The sequence below is a fragment of the Suillus subalutaceus genome (assembly GCF_016647625.1).
Source record: "Suillus subalutaceus strain FC151 chromosome Unknown DFJ58scaffold_178, whole genome shotgun sequence".
NCBI lineage: Eukaryota > Fungi > Basidiomycota > Agaricomycetes > Boletales > Suillaceae > Suillus > Suillus subalutaceus.
Window position 1 is genome coordinate 1 of NW_024540427.1, and position 16,379 is coordinate 16,379.

Sequence of the window (16,379 nt, forward strand, 5' to 3'; positions counted from 1 at the left end):
CCTAGTTGGGATCTACCTATTTACAAAGGGATTCCTCCTCACCCGACTCGCACTCCCTGACAGAAATGCAGATACCTGTACTTCACTCGCTACCCACAAAAAAGCAGTATTGCTTGTCATAGACGCCCTCCGCTTTGATTTCATCACAGAACACCCGCCAGAACCTGCATCACCTTTCCATCATAACATCCTAACTCTGCCGCGCGAATTGACCGCCGCTCATCCCGACCGATCATTTATATTTAACGCCTATTCTGACCCACCGACCACAACTCTTCAGCGACTCAAAGGCATCACCACAGGGTCTCTACCCACCTTCGTAGATGCCGGAGAAAACTTTGGAGGCTCTGCCATCCATGAGGACTCCATTATGCATCAGCTAAACGCTGCGGGCAGAAAGGTATGTGCTGACTCCTTTTTCCCTCCGTCTCCCTGATACAATCCAAAGAAAAGATCGCTCTCGCCGGCGATGACACTTGGCTCACCCTTTTCCCAGATGCCTTTCAGTCAAACATGACCTTTGCCTTTGACTCCTTCAACGTCGAAGACCTTCACACCGTAGACCAGGGCGTCATCGATAATCTTTTACCCTTGATGCGACATCAAGACTCGTGGCATTTTGCCATAGGTCACGGTTTAGGTGTCGACCATGCAGGTCACAGAGTCGGTCCAGACCATCCCGTCCTCAGAGAAAAACTCGAGCAGATGAACACTCTTTTGCATGATGTCGTTGCAGCCATGGACGATGATACCCTCCTCATAATGCTCGGGGATCATGGAATGGACAAGATGGGTAATCACGGAGGTGACAACGTCCTAGAGACAATGTCAGCCCTCTGGATCTATAGCAAGGTCCCTCTTTCCCTTCCCGAATACACAATTCCAGAGGTCATTCTACCGGTGATCACATTCCCAGGCACTCCGGTCCCCCATCGCCATGTCCAGCAGATAGACTTGGTGCCAACTATCTCCTTACTCCTCGGTCTTCCTATCCCATTCAATAACCTCGGAACTGTCATTCCAGAACTTTTCAATCGGGACTCCGACGGTTCATCTTTGCAGAAAGCCATGGAACTCAACGCAGCTCAGATCAGGCGCTATCTCGACACTTATCGATCTAATTCGTCTGGTAAAGAACTTGATCCTGCCTGGCATGATTTCTCTCTCGCCTGGGATGGCATAGATGCGACGGAGGGGAATCACCGTCTCATTGCGCTTGATAACTTTACTCGTTTGGCGTTATCTGCTTGTCGGATTCTCTGGGCTCAGTTCAACGTTTTCCTGATGGGCGCTGGACTGGCTGTCATTGGTTTGAGCATCCTCGTCGGCTGGGCGTTGTACTCCAAACTCCGAGATATTGCGGACGTCGAATGGGAGAAGTGGGTGGACGACAAAGTCTGGTGGTCGTTCAGCGCCTCTGCCGTAGGATTTGCCATAGGATACCTGACGCACGTCGTGTTGCATGAGTATTTGGACGGCGTTGCCATGCATCAGACCATGCTCTTCGCTGCCGCCATCTCATCATCATTCGTCATGATAGTGACCACCCGCCCCACAATCACCTTGGAATCCATCAAATCACTCCCCATTTTCCTCATTCTGCACACCCTATGTTTCGCATCAAACTCATTTACAGTATGGGAGGACCGCATCGTGCTCTTCTTCCTCATCTCGTCCATCGTGCCCTCCGTCATCACAGGCTTCACAGCTCCCACCTCCCGGCTGCGCTACCGCATACTAGGCTTTTCCGCTCTCTTCGCTATATGTGTGCGCCTCATGGCTATGAGCACCGTCTGTAGGGAAGAACAACACCCATACTGCACCGTTACCTTTTACACGTCCGAGTCATCGTCAGCTCCACCACTCATAGCACTCCTCCTCGCCTTCCCTGTTGCTATCGCAGTTCCCCGCGTCGTCCGGCGCATACTCGAAATCTCGAAATCAGACTCTGGTCTCGCTGTAACGTTCATTCCGCTGTTGTTCGCACCGTCTTTGATCGCTGGCACGATGTTCTGGATGCTCGAATGGGTAGACTCTGCACAGGTCCTGGGAGATATGGGTGACGTTTTGAGGGTGACAAGGACAGTGTTGGCGAGGACCACTGCTGCTGTTATGTTGATTGGGGGGTTGTCGGTCTGGTGGACGTCACCTGTTTGCCTTGCGATTTCAAAAAGCCAAGCGAGTAAGGCATCTACACAGGAAAATATTGAAGTTACTGTGTTAGGCTTTGCCAACGCATTCGGCTCTCCTTACCTCATGCTCTGGCTCATCTTCTTCAGTATCGTGTGGTTGATGACACAACTTTCAGGACAGATCGTCCTTGGACTCTCATCCATCGCTCTTCTCTCGTATCTAGAGATCATTGATAGCGTACGGGACGTCCACAGCCTAAACAACTCATTCACATCCCCCAACGCATCCCCCCAACTCGCCAATACCAATCCGAACCACGACCTCTCATTCTCAGAAATCGTACCCCTAGCGCTCCTAGCGACGCACACGTATTACAGTACAGGCCACCAATCGACATTTTCATCTATCCAATGGAAAAGCGCATTTATCCTCGGAAAGACGCTCTCCTTCCCTTTTTCACATGTTTCCGTTATCATCAACACCTTCGGGTCCTTTTTCCTCGGAGCACTGGCGGTACCGCTGATCGTACTATGGAACCTCCCTCCCCTCCCCCTCTCCCCCTCTCGCCCCCGCCCAAACGCACTAAGAGCCGCACTAGCGATATCGTTGTATTTCGCAGTGTTGGCGTTTGGAGCAGCTGCGTGCGGAGCGGTGTTGAGGAGGCATTTGATGGTGTGGAAGATCTTTGCGCCTAGGTATTTGGGTGCTGGTTTTGGGCTTTTGGTTGTTGATGTGGGTGTTTTGGTTGGTGTTGGTGTTGGCGTTGGGGCGGTTGGGGCGGAGATTGGGAGGGTTTTTGGGAGTGTGGGAGGTGTTGATGGATCTAATTGAATTGAGTTCCTTGGATCGATCACTCTGGTTGATGTAATTATGGTGTACGGCTTTTTAATACAGCAAGAACTCGATACTTGGAGGGAGATCGGAACGTTTTGGTTGCAAAGGCGGAGCACTGCCAGACACTGGATACATGTACTGTCACTGCGTCGATCGCGGTAGCTTTGGCGTATTTAAATTCTGAATTGGAGAGCTCGAGTGCCCTTATGAGCGTGAAAGCGCTGCCTAGCAGGGAAGAACAATATTAATGGTCTTCTCCTGAGTCCTCAAGGCCTCATACCTTCCGTTCCATGGCTAGTCACCTGCCTCACACGGGTGCCGGTGAACAGACACCATCTTCGTCTTACTGTCCGTCTGATATAAGGTAACATTGCTCAGCAGGAGGTCTCACAAGCATAGACTCTGTTGAAAGTCGAATATCTAGGTATCATTATCATACAGAGTTTGCTCTTACATCTCAATGACTTCAAGCTGATCCATTCTATCCTAGATAAATAATGAGGGAGAAACGCATGGAATATGTCGCATTTACTTGGATAATGGGAGGAACCCACAACGTCTACATATATTCTCTCACTGTGGATAGTAGTTCCAGTGAAATTCATTGGGTGAAATCATATGATAACGGTCTGAAACCCAGAGCATTAGGTGCTGAAATCAGGGTGCTGAAATTGCTGTTTTTTACTCTGAAATTTTACTCTGAAAAGATACTCTGAAAAGATACTCTGAATTTATGTTAGAATGACAAGCAAAACCATTGAACGATACCTTAGGAACATTGCTTAACCCAATTTACCTATGATAGGTCATAATTTACAAATGGCAGGAATTGAACCAAAAGACCTCATGTTGATAGGCGCAGCGATCTAACCACTAAGCCATAAGCCCTGTACAATATAGACATGGTGACACCAATATATACCAAAACGATGTCATAACAAAAATGTGAAAATTCTGCTGTGACGGTGCCAGGTCATTCAATTATCGAGCTCCACAGCAGATTGATCTCCTGAGCTAAAATGCTAGTAGGATTGGAGTATGGTGCTGAATTCTGATTCAGTATATTTTCCACTGAAATTCAAAATCAGCGCTCCAATGAAATTAACTGCATGCAATTTCAGTGGAAGTTACTCTGAAACATTCAGCATCAGCGCATTTTCCAGTGATTTTCATTGGAACTACTATCTACAGCGTCTTTGAACAAATAAACCGAGCCATATCTCGACGAACTCGCCATAACTGACTCGGAATTCCGTTCTGTCCGACACGACTTCGACATAGGGCAGAAATGTCGTCAAGTATTCCCCCGACTCGCAGTTTTCTACTGTAAATGGTTCATAAACCAGCCTTCCCGGGCCTGAGCCTGGCTGGTGGCGCCTAACAGTTGATGGGCTGAAGTCCATCAGATGTAACCTGTACTCTAAATAAACTGAGTAGCCATCTTGTGTCGCGCTCCTGTCGATCAACAAAGGACGAGCTTGAGTCCAAAATACTTGACTAATTGCCTCCCCCTCGAGTTCCCCGGAGATTCATCTTGAGCTTCTGACCAGTGCGTTTGCAGAAGGGAGATATTCAAAGCCCCTGTCATCGACCAGCTTCTCATAGACACTGTCATCGGAATTTCTCGCGACATACCAGATAATACCTTAGTTACAGGAGCTCCAGATCTACAACTTCTACAGCACCAGCACTTTCTTTCTGTATTCGACATAGGGGCAACATGGGGTTATTGGAATAGTGGTAATAACACGTCAGAAGCCAGCCAAACAAATCACGATTGGTATATGGGGAGGGAATCGTATCTCGATAACTCAAGAAAAAATAATGAGCAAGTAATCAAAAAGATAACGCGGGATGCGGAGGAAAAACATATGAGACGTGCGACGAGGGCGACAACGTAACAGAGTTACTGAGAAGTAGCTCTAAGATGCATCACGCCCGCGCCGAACAGTCGGACTCAGTCTGTCAAGAAATTAGTCATTCAATTAGTACGGGACCAATATCTTCACGGCCTTTCAGGCGGTCTTTCGGCATCGGCAAAATCCACCTTTTCCTTTGAACTTCCAGACCTTTGGTGCCAAAGTACCTCTCGCTCTCGAAGTTCCAATCATGGTTCGCGCGCACCCAGTTTCCCATGCCATTGCAGTACTCCCTAACCTGTGAGTCGATGGGCTCTCCCCATTTCGGAGTGGCTGTCACGGCCTCGAAGTACTTCGTCTCGACTTTTGTATGGCGATCCGCCACCCATAACATGGCGCCGTTGACATCCGTATCAAGCTCGTGCATGACAATTGTTACTATATTGTGACCGTCAAGTCCACACGCTTGCTCTACATTGTAGGACGCGATGTCCTGTAATATCAAATTTGATAAGTATCATTTGCGATATGTTTGCAGAAAGACACTGACATTAGCGAGAGCGATCATGTCAATGGATGCCACCACCACATCCTCAATTGTTGGGTGCGAAATTACTTCATCTGGGATATCGAGACCCAGTTCCAAGAGTGCGAACGCAGGTCGTGCTCCGATCGTTCTGCGGCGCACATGGAAATAACTTTGAATGTCACGAATGCGATGTTCACTTCGGTCAATGGCCTGCTGCACTACGCCCTCTAGATATTCATCGAATGCCGCTATGAACCGCTTCTGCGATTGACCACTAGCGTTACGTATAGTACGTTCCCAGAATCTGTCGGTGTGATATCAAGGTCCCGATGTTGAATATCAAATAGAAAATTACCCACTGGCGAGTGACTTCTCCACCGACCCATTCCCCTGTTGGGCGTGGCTTATAAGGGTGACGCAGAGCATCCATGATGATGCTCTTTTGTTGACGGACCTCGCCCTCTTCCGAGACATCTGAGAATTCATCTATGACAAACGCGAGATTCATGAAATCACAACCACTGCGAAGGTGCTCTGTATAAACTCAGTAAATCATTGACTTGTATACTTCTAGGGATCACCTTCACACGCGATTGGGTAGCATAAACATGAAAGAAGACCTGACAAAAGACATGAGCATACCAATAGGACCATACTGATGAGCAATGCCTTACAAAATTTACCGCTGTCAAAGGCTTTTTGTGCCTTGGGGCTGAAGACTTTAAGGCTTTCAAGCCAAGCAGATGCTTCGGCAGAGACTTTGGAATGGTGCTGATTGAGACGACGGGAAAATGGCCATCTCGCGAGTAAGTCAGGTACGAAGATTTTCTTCAGAGGTTGATCATATCCATCGCCAGCATTGACAGTCACCGACCCCCCAGAAGTGGGACGATCAGAGGCAACCATATTGTGCTGGTCCATGGCCAACTGCGCTCCTATAGCCAACACCAGATGCGCGATCCAGGCAGAGAGAGTGTTGAAGATGAAAGTTGCCATGCTGAAGGAACTTCGGTTCGTATCCATACATGCACTGACTAGATTTTATATCTGCGTTAGTGCTGCCGCTGTTGAGCGATTTCTGGTACCCTGTTATCAGAATTCATCCTACGTTACAGTGTAATCTGCGCGCGATCTTCTGTGTTTGAACTGCCATAGATGCTCTGCATCCCTGTTTATTTTTGTTACGCATTTGTTTCCGTTGCGTCTGATGAGCTGCTGTGGCGCAGTCGCATGCTCGTGAACTATGATTAGTTGTAATGCAATAAGTCAATGACAAGTTAGCATGTACTTTATCCCTGGCATCAAAGCTTATTGTGAGTTTATCTTGCACTCCTCTAAGCCTTGTGGAGCATCTAACGGTGAGTGCCGTCATACTAGTACTGAAGCTTGTCATCGGCCTGGCCGCAGGTACTCGAGATAGGCTCCGCGACGATGTCGTCGCAGCGCGAATGCAAGAACTAGCGTTACCCACTTGGCGTGGATCAGGCTCCGACCCATTTACGGTTTTAGGAAGGTGCCGTGGTTCGATAATTTACTATTTCTACCGTAAGGAGGTTGACTTATGTAAGATACGACTGAGCATTACTAGTACTTCTAGAGATCAAGAAGATGGCACTTCAAATGTTCGTCGCATGCTCAAGTCGGATTGATGGCCCTACATGCCCCTACCCCAAGGCCCCGCGGGGCTCGGGCTTGGCTGCACTTTTTATATTAGACCATCGATAGACCAGATTCCATTTTGTTCTCCTTCTGTCTACTTGTAGAGCTCGACAAATTTGGAAAGGGTCCCGCTTGTTACAATATTTGTCCCGCTTATTTGACGCTCTGAGACGATCGTCATGCCTGGAAACCGCCGTCACGTTCCAACAGCCGTAAAACAGCAATGGGTGACTATGTCTGCCCATATGTCATTCAGTGACTAATATATGACCATCAAACGAGCGGACTCTTACTATGTGGTTTAATAAGTAGAATAAAGCAATGTAAGCAGTCCGACTCGGACATTTTCCTGATGGAACCGTGACGATTCCTTGGTTGGGAAAAGCTCAAGGATCCACATTCTGAATTACAGAGAATTTGGGATGCACTCTGAGCGGTCTACTATATAGCTACTGAAACTGTACTAGTAGTAGCCTAGTAGTAAGTCTTCCCAGTTCTTGAGTTTCAAAAAAGGCATCCATATAAGTCTTCGCCACTCATTAATTGATCAGCGTGCAAGGACTTGTGTTTCTTAAGTTGGGAGCTAATCTACTTCAGAATGTTAACAGGGCACTACAAATTCAAGATTCACCGGTGATTTTATAACACCGTGATTATATTGAAGGTTAGTGAGGGTTGCTGTCGAAGACTCGCCTATCAGTATCATTGAATGAGAGTATGGTCATAGTGCGACCGCTGTGTTGCATGAGGGGGTCCAGAGATATCAAGGCCTGGGATGCAGATTTAAGACGTTGCGGATGCATTCTAATTTTGAAGAGAGACCTTCCGGCGTGGACGGTGGGAGTAGTTAGGGAGTAGTCCCAGCTACGCGGCGAAATGGATATGCATCTGACTCGTGAGGTGTGTCAGTTGGCTCATACTGCTAGATGCATCTGTCAGGAAAAAGTGATAACAGTGCACGTTCAGTGCTGGCAGACGTAGTGCCATAAATTTCCGCAGCGGACGGACCTCCATGTATCTTGCTCTTCGAAGCACCACACGTGGAGCCGTCAGTCGAGACCCTACATACGTCCGTATCATTCTTCCAACCCCCAGCTCTTGGCACTCCCGTCGTAGATGCCTACAACTTGAAAACAAGTTCGCCGTCTGCGCCCCCATTCCGCACTCATTGCACAGTTAATTTAATCTCGATTCGCGGCTCGCCGAATCTGTCTTCGCCATAGTAGACGTCCCTCTTGCCTGTCAAAAAAGTGTTCACTGTGGAATTTTCCATGCGGATAATCCAGTGTTCAGTTCTGTTAGCTCGCTATTTCGATATGTAATGGGCAACGGAAATGAAGGGAAGATCAAGTGATACGTGGGATGAGTAAAGCTAGCAACACTTACCAAGCTAAAGGTCTCGGCGACCGAGGAATTTTGCGTGGTAGGTCAAATGATTCTTGCCTCTTTACAGATATCAGAACTCCTACAGAGCAACTTGCACCATTTGGGCACTGCCCATCCTGATAACCCATTCTGGTACTACGCGGGTGGGATTCCGAGAGAACCACCGTCGTAACGAATATTGAACCACTGGGACGTGAGTCACGCCGGAATCGATTCGTGCGGAGCTGAGCTAGTCAAAGCTCACTTAAACGTGCTTGTGAGGGTCCTCACGAGTTCCATTGCTCTGTGACGGATTCTAACCAACAGAACTGACAACAGTGCCTGTATGTGGGGTCACACTGGCAAGTGAACGGCAAATAGAACCGTAACCACTGAACATTGTCTATAGTCCTGAAAGGTCCTGTCGAAATAGAAACGACCGTCTTCCTTCGCATAAGGTCGGCCTAGAGGGAGACTCTGGCTATGCTACGTGGCCCTAAACGAAGACACAAAGTGGTGTGTGGTGCCCTGTTACCATTCCTGGCAAAAACCCTCTCGTTATAGCAGGTACGACTCGACAATCAGCAAATGAGGCCAGTGTCATATTTATTAAAGTATGCATACACGCTGCAAATCCCTACAGCTGTGGTAATATTGGTCTCACAAGTCTAGACTCTAGACAAGTTGAAGGTCGACGATCTAGCTACATCATACGGAGTTTACTCTTACATCTCAATGACTTCAAGCTGATTCGTTCTAGTCTAGATAAACAATGAGGGATAAACAATGAGTATGTCGCACTTCCTTGGAAAATGGGAGGAACTCACAACTCCAAGTTGGTCTATATTCCCTCTGAACAAATAAATTTTGTCTTTATCGAGCCATATCTCGACGAACTCTCCATGACTGAACGTTCTGTCTGACGCAACTTCGACATAGGGCAGGAATGTCGTTAAATATTCACCCGACTGACAATTTTCTATTGTAGATGGCTCATTAACCAGCCTTCCTAGGCCGGGCTGGTGGCGCCTAACAGCTGATGGGCTGAAGTCCATCAGATGTAACCTGTACCCTGAAGAAACCGAGTGGCCGTCTTTTGTCGCGCCAGCTGCAGGGAATGCATACAATGCTCGATTCCCACTAACGCCAAGTCTGCATGGAAAATAGTGCAGAAAAATACGAGCATTTGAAGGTCCCCAACATGTCCACGGTATTGTTGCTAACATCCCCTCCGAATCAATAAAGTCATCGAAGAAAACCCTCGTGGAGATAACGAAGACCAGATGTGAAGAATGTGAGACAAGGGAGAGTAATCGATGCTTAGGGTCCGAGATCCATTGGGCTTGCATTTTCGGGTGCGAGTTACATGCAATATCGTTCGTCGGAGTGAAGCACTGTAGGTCCCACACTGATGCAGGCAACAAGAAGCACGCTAGCAACTGCGGTGATTGGGACATGTCCTCAATCGAATAGAGCTTTAGATCGTCGCTAATAATTAGAAATCTGTCGTTTCCTAGAAAACAAAAGTCGGGTGACCTGTCGTAATCCAGATCGAGTACAATCGGGCCACTGAGGATGCTCTAAATCGAGTCAACTGTCAAGTCTTTCAACTAATTTTGACCAATGCTCACATTGGACGAAGTTGAGTGTTGCCAGTCCCAAATATCCAACCACCATTTGAACGCGAATAAAGAATCTGTACCAGCAAACAATGGTTCGAAGCGAAGGAAGGCGATATGCCTCCCGAAACCTTCGAGTTTCGAACACGGTGTTTCAAAGTTCTCACGGCTTCTGGGCAGCCACAAGCTAGACATAAACAATATCGGTTCAGCAGCTTGGGGGTGGACACTACCTCCATCCAGGGTTAGAAGCTCGATATACGAGTCCTCATCAGACGGGTAGTTATCATCCCTAACGGCACAGGCGATCGCGAGTAGATTTTGGGCTGCGTCCATGAAAATATCGATGTTACTGTGGTTGGGAAACAAACAAAGCGAACCCGGAGAGAAATTACGCTCGATAGTTTGTTGTGAGGGTTTTGGTAGTATTGGAAAGATTCTGACAGAATCTATGAATGGGTTCCAGAAACAAGCATGCCCGTTGGTGATGTACGTTGCTGTGAAAATCTGGAATGTTTCTGGTATAGAGATTATCTCGAGAGAACGGAGATCAAATTTGGACCATGCGCGGGTGTTTTTCCTTAGGAGTTGTAGGCGCTCTGAAACAGGGATGTGATCGTTGGAAACAGGAAGCAGTTGTTGGCTACCGAGTTCAGTGACGTACTGAAGCTCGGAGGATGACATGTATATTTGGCGAAGGGCCTTGCAAAGCTGCCAGAAAATCGTCAGTATCAGAGTCCATTTAAGACACTGGATGAACAGCGATTAGAAATTTAATAGTAACTCACGGATGTACACCGAAGAATGTCTTGCCAAGGAAGGAAGCTCAGAATGTAAGTCAGGAGTTCTTCAGGAAGAGACAGTAATTCTGTTTTGCACTCCATTTTCAGCTTGGTCCACCGTCTGGTAAGTCGAGACTCAGTGTCAGCATTATCGGCAGTTGAGACGAAGAACTAACCAGAGTTTAGGTCGTCAATAGCGAACTCGGTTACGATTAGTAGCCTGAAAAACATGTCCGTCACGTCGAGAACGCTCTGCCTAAATAGCTGTATGACTAAAGAAAGAACAAAGATATCGCGGACAAGAACTGCAACGACTCAATGGAGCTCAATGGTGACTGACTCACAAAGCAGGTGTTGACAAATGCAAGTTGCTAGTCACCATGTGACTGATCAAAGGTGTGTGATTATAAAAGGTAGCGTAGTCAGCCAATCAACGTCAACTTTGTTCATCCGAGTTGTCCGTCGTGCTAGTAGTTAGCATTTGACTAGCCGAGTGAATCAGTACTTCAGTGACATGGTCAATCCGCTTGAAGTGCCGCCGTATCTTCTCCAACCGCTCATCCCTAGCATCACTGCAGGGACTATTACTTGTGCGCAGGCCTTAGGTGCGTGGTCGACCAATATAGACGACCATTTTCTTGTGTTGCCTCCTTAGTCTCTCTCAATTATTCAAGAACCAGTGCTAACACCAAGTGCAGGGTCCGAAATATACGTTGGCTGCTCGAATGGAGAGCTCCTGCGCTACGCTCTCCGTCCAGATGCGGATCCCACCAAGGTCGGTACCAACGTCTGCGACATCCTTCTCATTCATTACCCTACAAATTTTACTATTTTCACTCTCAGCTCACTTTCGGTTTATCTCTTTTTTTCCCAACTTCAGTCTGCGACACCACGCTAACCTAGCCCAGCTAGACGCTTACGCTCTGCTTTCGCAACAGAGCCACCCTTCGGGCAAGCAGATCGACGAGCTCATCCTCGTGCCATGCATCGCGAGGGCGCTGGTATTATGTGGTGCGTTAGCCTCATATTTGTGAGTGCTTGGTTTAGGGTGTGCAGCTTATGAAAATTTGAGACTGCCGTTTGCACTACACCATACTTTCTCCTGACATCTGCATATTCAATCGCTAAGCATGAACTAATATGCTTCCGCAGATCGCCAAGTCCATATATATACACTCCCTTCGCTTGATCTTATCCAGAACACTAAACCCGTCCGCAATGTCGAGGTTCTTGCAGTCGACCATAATCACCTTCAACGCCCCGCCGCGACCTCACTTACCACTAGAACCACTTCCGCATCAACAAATTTTCCTGCTGAGCGAGGGAAAAACGATGCCATTGACCTCTGCGTTATAAAGCGCAGTACTATTGCTATGTATAGCTTGAGCGAGGAGAAGTTGACATTTTCCAGGGTTGGTTACTTTCAGTGTTCCTTCACACACATCCATCTGTTTTTACTCAGCTGATGTCCGTTGATTCGTCCTTAGGAAATCCCTTTCCGACCTGGAGCCCTCCGTGCTCAGCGTTCAGGGCGTCACCTGTGCGTTGCGACCGCAGACATCTACAGTGTAATCGATCTTGCAACCGCACAGATGTTTGAGTTGCTTCCGGTGACACAAGTCGAGGGTACAGCGGGGTAAGTGGATTAGGACATTACCGTCGTCTCCTTACTGACTCGCACCACCGGCAAAAGTACAATCAAACCACATATCATCGTCATATCTCCATCTGAGTTCCTTTTACTGAGCTGGACGGGTGGGAGCACACTTGGCCTGTTCATTACGGGTGAGGGTGATCCCGTGCGTGGAACACTTGAGTGGCCAGCGCATCCGGTATCCGTGTGTGAGTGATATTTCTTATGTGGACTTCTTTCGTGTTTCTGGCTCGGATTCGCTGATTTTATACCACCCTTCGACCTTCTCGGCGGCACATAAGTTACTTTCATTTCATTTATCAGTTTGTGATTTGTCTCCGAAGTTCCAAGACTAATTACCACGGATTAATCTGCTTAGGCCTCGACTTTCCCTACTTAACAACACTTCTCCCAAATGGCACAATCGAAGTGCACAGTGTTGAGACTCAAACGATTATCCAAGTCATCCCTGCGCCCAATTTTGGCGAAGGGGGGAGGCCGGGCTTGGTCTCGTGCCTTGCTGGTTATGCAGCGCCCTCCTCCGAGCGTGGGGCCAAGATGAAGAAGGTAAAGGTTGTGTTGGTACGCAGTGAGACTGTGGGGCTGAAGATGGACGACAAGAAGGTCCATGAAGGCCAGAACGAGAAAATGGAGGAAGTGGAGAAAGAGAAAAATGCGGATGTCCCGAGTGTGTCTATATGACCGACCTGATTGGTATACGGGCTGTCATTCTGTTTCTCACCCTTCGGACGTTTGGTTGCCCTATCGCATATGAGATCACCTTAGGCAGAATAAGACACTCAAGTAAAGTGCACGTCCTGCAAAACGCAGATAGAGCAATATATGACTGAATTGATTGTCATGGTCAGTATCTCGATTGACAATTTCTTTCCGAGAGTAGTGGCTGCAGAACCAAATGTCGGCGCGTGCTCCGGGAACCACATAGTCCTTTTTCGTCGGAGCCGTCGTTTTTAACAGTGGTGGATGCGGACAAAAGCTGATGCCACTCAATAAATCATTGCTCTCAAAAGTGAAGTAATCGTCCGTCTACTCACTGGTGCATCGCGCAAAACCCATCTGTGCTACGCGCCCACACTGCATACGAGACATAGCAGGTTTCTCTACGAATCATCCCCGAATCATCGGAGATGTACAGAAAACAACTGTAAATGGAGCATTCAGAGTAGAGTCGTAGATGAACATTCAACACAGCAGTCATATAATCGTGTGCATAAGCGTATGCGTTGGGGGAGTTATCCTCTGTACATGGGCAACCGCGGTCATGTGCAGACAAATAACAGTGTGATTATACTTACTGAAGTAGTAGTAGTCCTGAACGCCTGATGACTCGACGAATGGACGATGAAATCACTTGACCACCACCCTGTCACTAGTCTTTAAATCCATCGCGTATACAGAGCTATACCTGGTGTCCATATTACAAGCGCACACACCTCTTCTGATCTGAAAACAATAATTCGAGTGGGGAATAAGTCATGGAAAACACAGTAAACTTGCTAGCGCAGCACAACCAATCATTCATACCGACGAACTCTCAAAGGTACCCCAATACCATCCTCTCCAACAACCCGTGGGCGGGGTAAAAGTCCGCTCGCAACTTCGACTGGCGTATCAGATCCATCCCGCATCTCAAACACGAAGTTCTTCACCAGAACCGATAAAACCGCCTGTATCGTGGTGAGTAACGTCCAAACTAGCTGATTGGATTCACTCACCTTGAATTCCGTAATTGCAAACTCCTTTCCAAGACACATCCTCGAGCCGTCGACGAACGTCAGCAGATGCCTATGGTCTTGGACTTCCTTGGCCTTCCCATCGATCCCGTCTTCAGTCAGCCAACGATCAGGCTTGAATTCTTTTGCGTCATGTCCCCAGATGGCCGAAGAACGATTGATCGCCGCGACTGGTATCGTGATTAATGTCCCTTTCGCTATAGATATACTGTCCGTCATTTCCCCAGACGCCGTACGCACAAGTTCGCTCAAGGGAATAACATCATCTGCCGCTGCCTGTAGACCTATTATGAGCGTCTATTCACAAGTAAACATACACACTCACAAGACGAATGATCTCGCCCACCGGGGCATGAAGTCGTAGAATTTCGTGGACAACCGCATCCAAGTATGGGAGATTGGCCTTTAATTGGTCATATGTCGGATCCGCGCCAAACACAAGCAGTTCCTCTCTCAGGCTGGTTTGGATATCGGGGTGTCGCGATAGCCCGATCAGTGCCCACTGATCATCACATTAATAGCGTGCACAAACGTTATCGCAGGGTAGGCTGACCGTAAGACTGAGAGTCAACGAAAAGCCAGCTAGTATGATATCAGCGGACAAGAAACCGACTCACTGGATGTCGTCTCATAACCTGCCACAAGCAAGACCTTCATTTGCAGGATGTGAGCTCATAAATAATGGCTGTGATAAATTGACTCCACAGACCTGAGCCACTACTTCCTCCTTCGACATATGAAGCCCGGCATCCTGGCCTTCGGATTTAACTGATCGCCACGTTAATCAAGAGGCCACGGTGAATCTCTCGGAGAGCGTACTCAACAATCCGACGATGGACTTTTCCTCGTCTCTCTCGCTCATACTCACATCCTTCTCCCGGCGGCTGCGAATCAATGACTCGTTAGATATTTCCCCCATGGTTACGTTAAGTTGCTTGAACAGATTCGTCCTCTTGGTGGGGATCTTGGTTATGATAGGAAAGGCTAACGCGTGCAGGATAAAAAATTGTTCACTGCTGAGGCCTGTTGGTTGGTTCCGAAAGTATCAAACACTTCGGTCACGCTGGATCGCTTTCCATCGAGCGAGCCGAAATCATGGGAGAAACCAGCGATGCTAATCGTATCTAGACTGATGATGTGTCAGTTAGAGGCATCAATTACAAATTATCTTCGCGTACGATATATGATTCATCCTTCGAGTCATTTCGATTAGGAATACCCCTTGGGAAACCAGGAAAGCTACGCACCAGTTCTGAACTTCGATGACAACGTCGCCATCTTTGCTCGATTCTATAACAATATCCCATGCACCTTTGGCCTGCAAAGTATCAATATAAGAGATGCTGTATTCCCCACATCGCAAATCCTTACTTTGTATGCTGAGTCATAAAACACTGATGTGAGTTTCCGAATCGCTACATTACTGAAACCTGGGGTGAGAGCCTTCCGCTGCCTAATTTACAGGTAGTAGATAAGTCGCTGACGCGAGGACAAGAGCTCGACAGTACCTCCTGTGGTCTTCACCATGAGACGATAATAACCCTCTGTCGATCTGACAAGATATGTCAGACAGACAAAGTAAGATGATGACGTTAACATACTAATGCCTCCAGAAGTGCCAACGAAATGGGCGTCTGCACATATGTCCATGTCTCTCGGGCATAGAAATGTGCTATAGCTCTTGGGTCGCACAGCACGACTATAGCCTGCCCGAGGACGCTCGGAATCATATACGCTACCCCATATTCCGTCGCCCAATGTTCATACATTCCACCAGTATCTTGAGATGCGAGGAGGTTGTGCAAAACGCCATATATGAAGCTGGTACGAGGAGGACCCCGCAGTTGAGTGGTCTTCAATCGCCAGCGAAGCGCCTTTGAGACTTTAACAAAAGCCCATAATGCAGCAATTGAACAAGCAACATTGAATGGGCCAATGAATGGGCCAACCGAGCGTACGGTTGTCCAGAGACTTAACGGAGAAGGCACAGGGATGTGGGGTATCTTCATCGTTGCTGTTTGATTCAAAGCGGCAGCTATTGGGAGACATATAGCCCGGGTTTGTGTGGCTGCTGGCAGCCATCAGGCAAACCTTCCAATACACACGTATAGGTCACTTTGATTCTATATGGTAGTACAGCGAGCAAGATTGAAATTGATATAATATGATCGGAGCTTCCTCTGCCGGGTCTGCCCGCAAAGTAACACGATGG

At 47.8% G+C, this 16,379-nt stretch overlaps 5 protein-coding genes across 5 annotated transcripts; 2 read left to right on the top strand and 3 right to left on the bottom strand.

Annotated features, from left to right (window-relative positions):
* Nucleotides 1–3,109, top strand: DFJ58DRAFT_816372 (uncharacterized protein; the record flags this gene model as incomplete). The annotated part of the gene is made up of 2 exons (XM_041391748.1): nt 1–400; nt 454–3,109. Coding segments are annotated over 2 exons (2,911 nt in total), but the record flags the coding sequence as incomplete, so codon positions are not given.
* Nucleotides 3,110–4,944: 1,835 nt separating this feature from the next.
* On the bottom strand, nt 4,945–6,261 carry DFJ58DRAFT_669068 (terpenoid synthase; the record flags this gene model as incomplete). The annotated part of the gene is made up of 5 exons (XM_041382757.1): nt 4,945–5,319; nt 5,377–5,659; nt 5,715–5,889; nt 5,937–5,975; nt 6,030–6,261. 5 exons carry the CDS (start codon nt 6,259–6,261, stop codon nt 4,945–4,947), a joined length of 1,104 nt encoding a protein of 367 aa, XP_041237481.1.
* A 2,843-nt stretch (nt 6,262–9,104) lies between these two features.
* Nucleotides 9,105–11,136, bottom strand: DFJ58DRAFT_749545 (uncharacterized protein; the record flags this gene model as incomplete). Its single annotated transcript, XM_041387664.1, has 6 exons — nt 10,957–11,136; nt 10,787–10,901; nt 10,011–10,709; nt 9,604–9,959; nt 9,207–9,531; nt 9,105–9,140 (listed from the first exon to the last, which is right to left on the bottom strand). The coding sequence occupies exons 2-6, from the start codon at nt 10,880–10,882 to the stop codon at nt 9,105–9,107; spliced, it is 1,512 nt and encodes a 503-aa protein (XP_041237482.1). The 5' UTR covers nt 10,883–10,901; nt 10,957–11,136.
* Nucleotides 11,137–11,230: 94 nt separating this feature from the next.
* Nucleotides 11,231–13,275, top strand: DFJ58DRAFT_816381 (CNH domain-containing protein). Its single transcript, XM_041391749.1, has 7 exons — nt 11,231–11,385; nt 11,479–11,555; nt 11,689–11,791; nt 11,933–12,192; nt 12,268–12,416; nt 12,474–12,622; nt 12,793–13,275. Exons 1-7 carry the CDS (start codon nt 11,295–11,297, stop codon nt 13,113–13,115), a joined length of 1,152 nt encoding a protein of 383 aa, XP_041237483.1. The 5' UTR covers nt 11,231–11,294; the 3' UTR covers nt 13,116–13,275.
* Nucleotides 13,276–13,610: 335 nt separating this feature from the next.
* Nucleotides 13,611–16,352, bottom strand: DFJ58DRAFT_749547 (cytochrome P450). Its single transcript, XM_041387665.1, has 14 exons — nt 15,769–16,352; nt 15,676–15,719; nt 15,539–15,620; nt 15,415–15,485; nt 15,346–15,360; nt 15,182–15,296; nt 14,987–15,131; nt 14,877–14,935; nt 14,785–14,818; nt 14,721–14,749; nt 14,493–14,669; nt 14,150–14,443; nt 13,730–14,101; nt 13,611–13,673 (listed from the first exon to the last, which is right to left on the bottom strand). The coding sequence occupies exons 1-13, from the start codon at nt 16,174–16,176 to the stop codon at nt 13,949–13,951; spliced, it is 1,626 nt and encodes a 541-aa protein (XP_041237484.1). The 5' UTR covers nt 16,177–16,352; the 3' UTR covers nt 13,611–13,673; nt 13,730–13,948.
* Nucleotides 16,353–16,379: the final 27 nt, after the last annotated feature.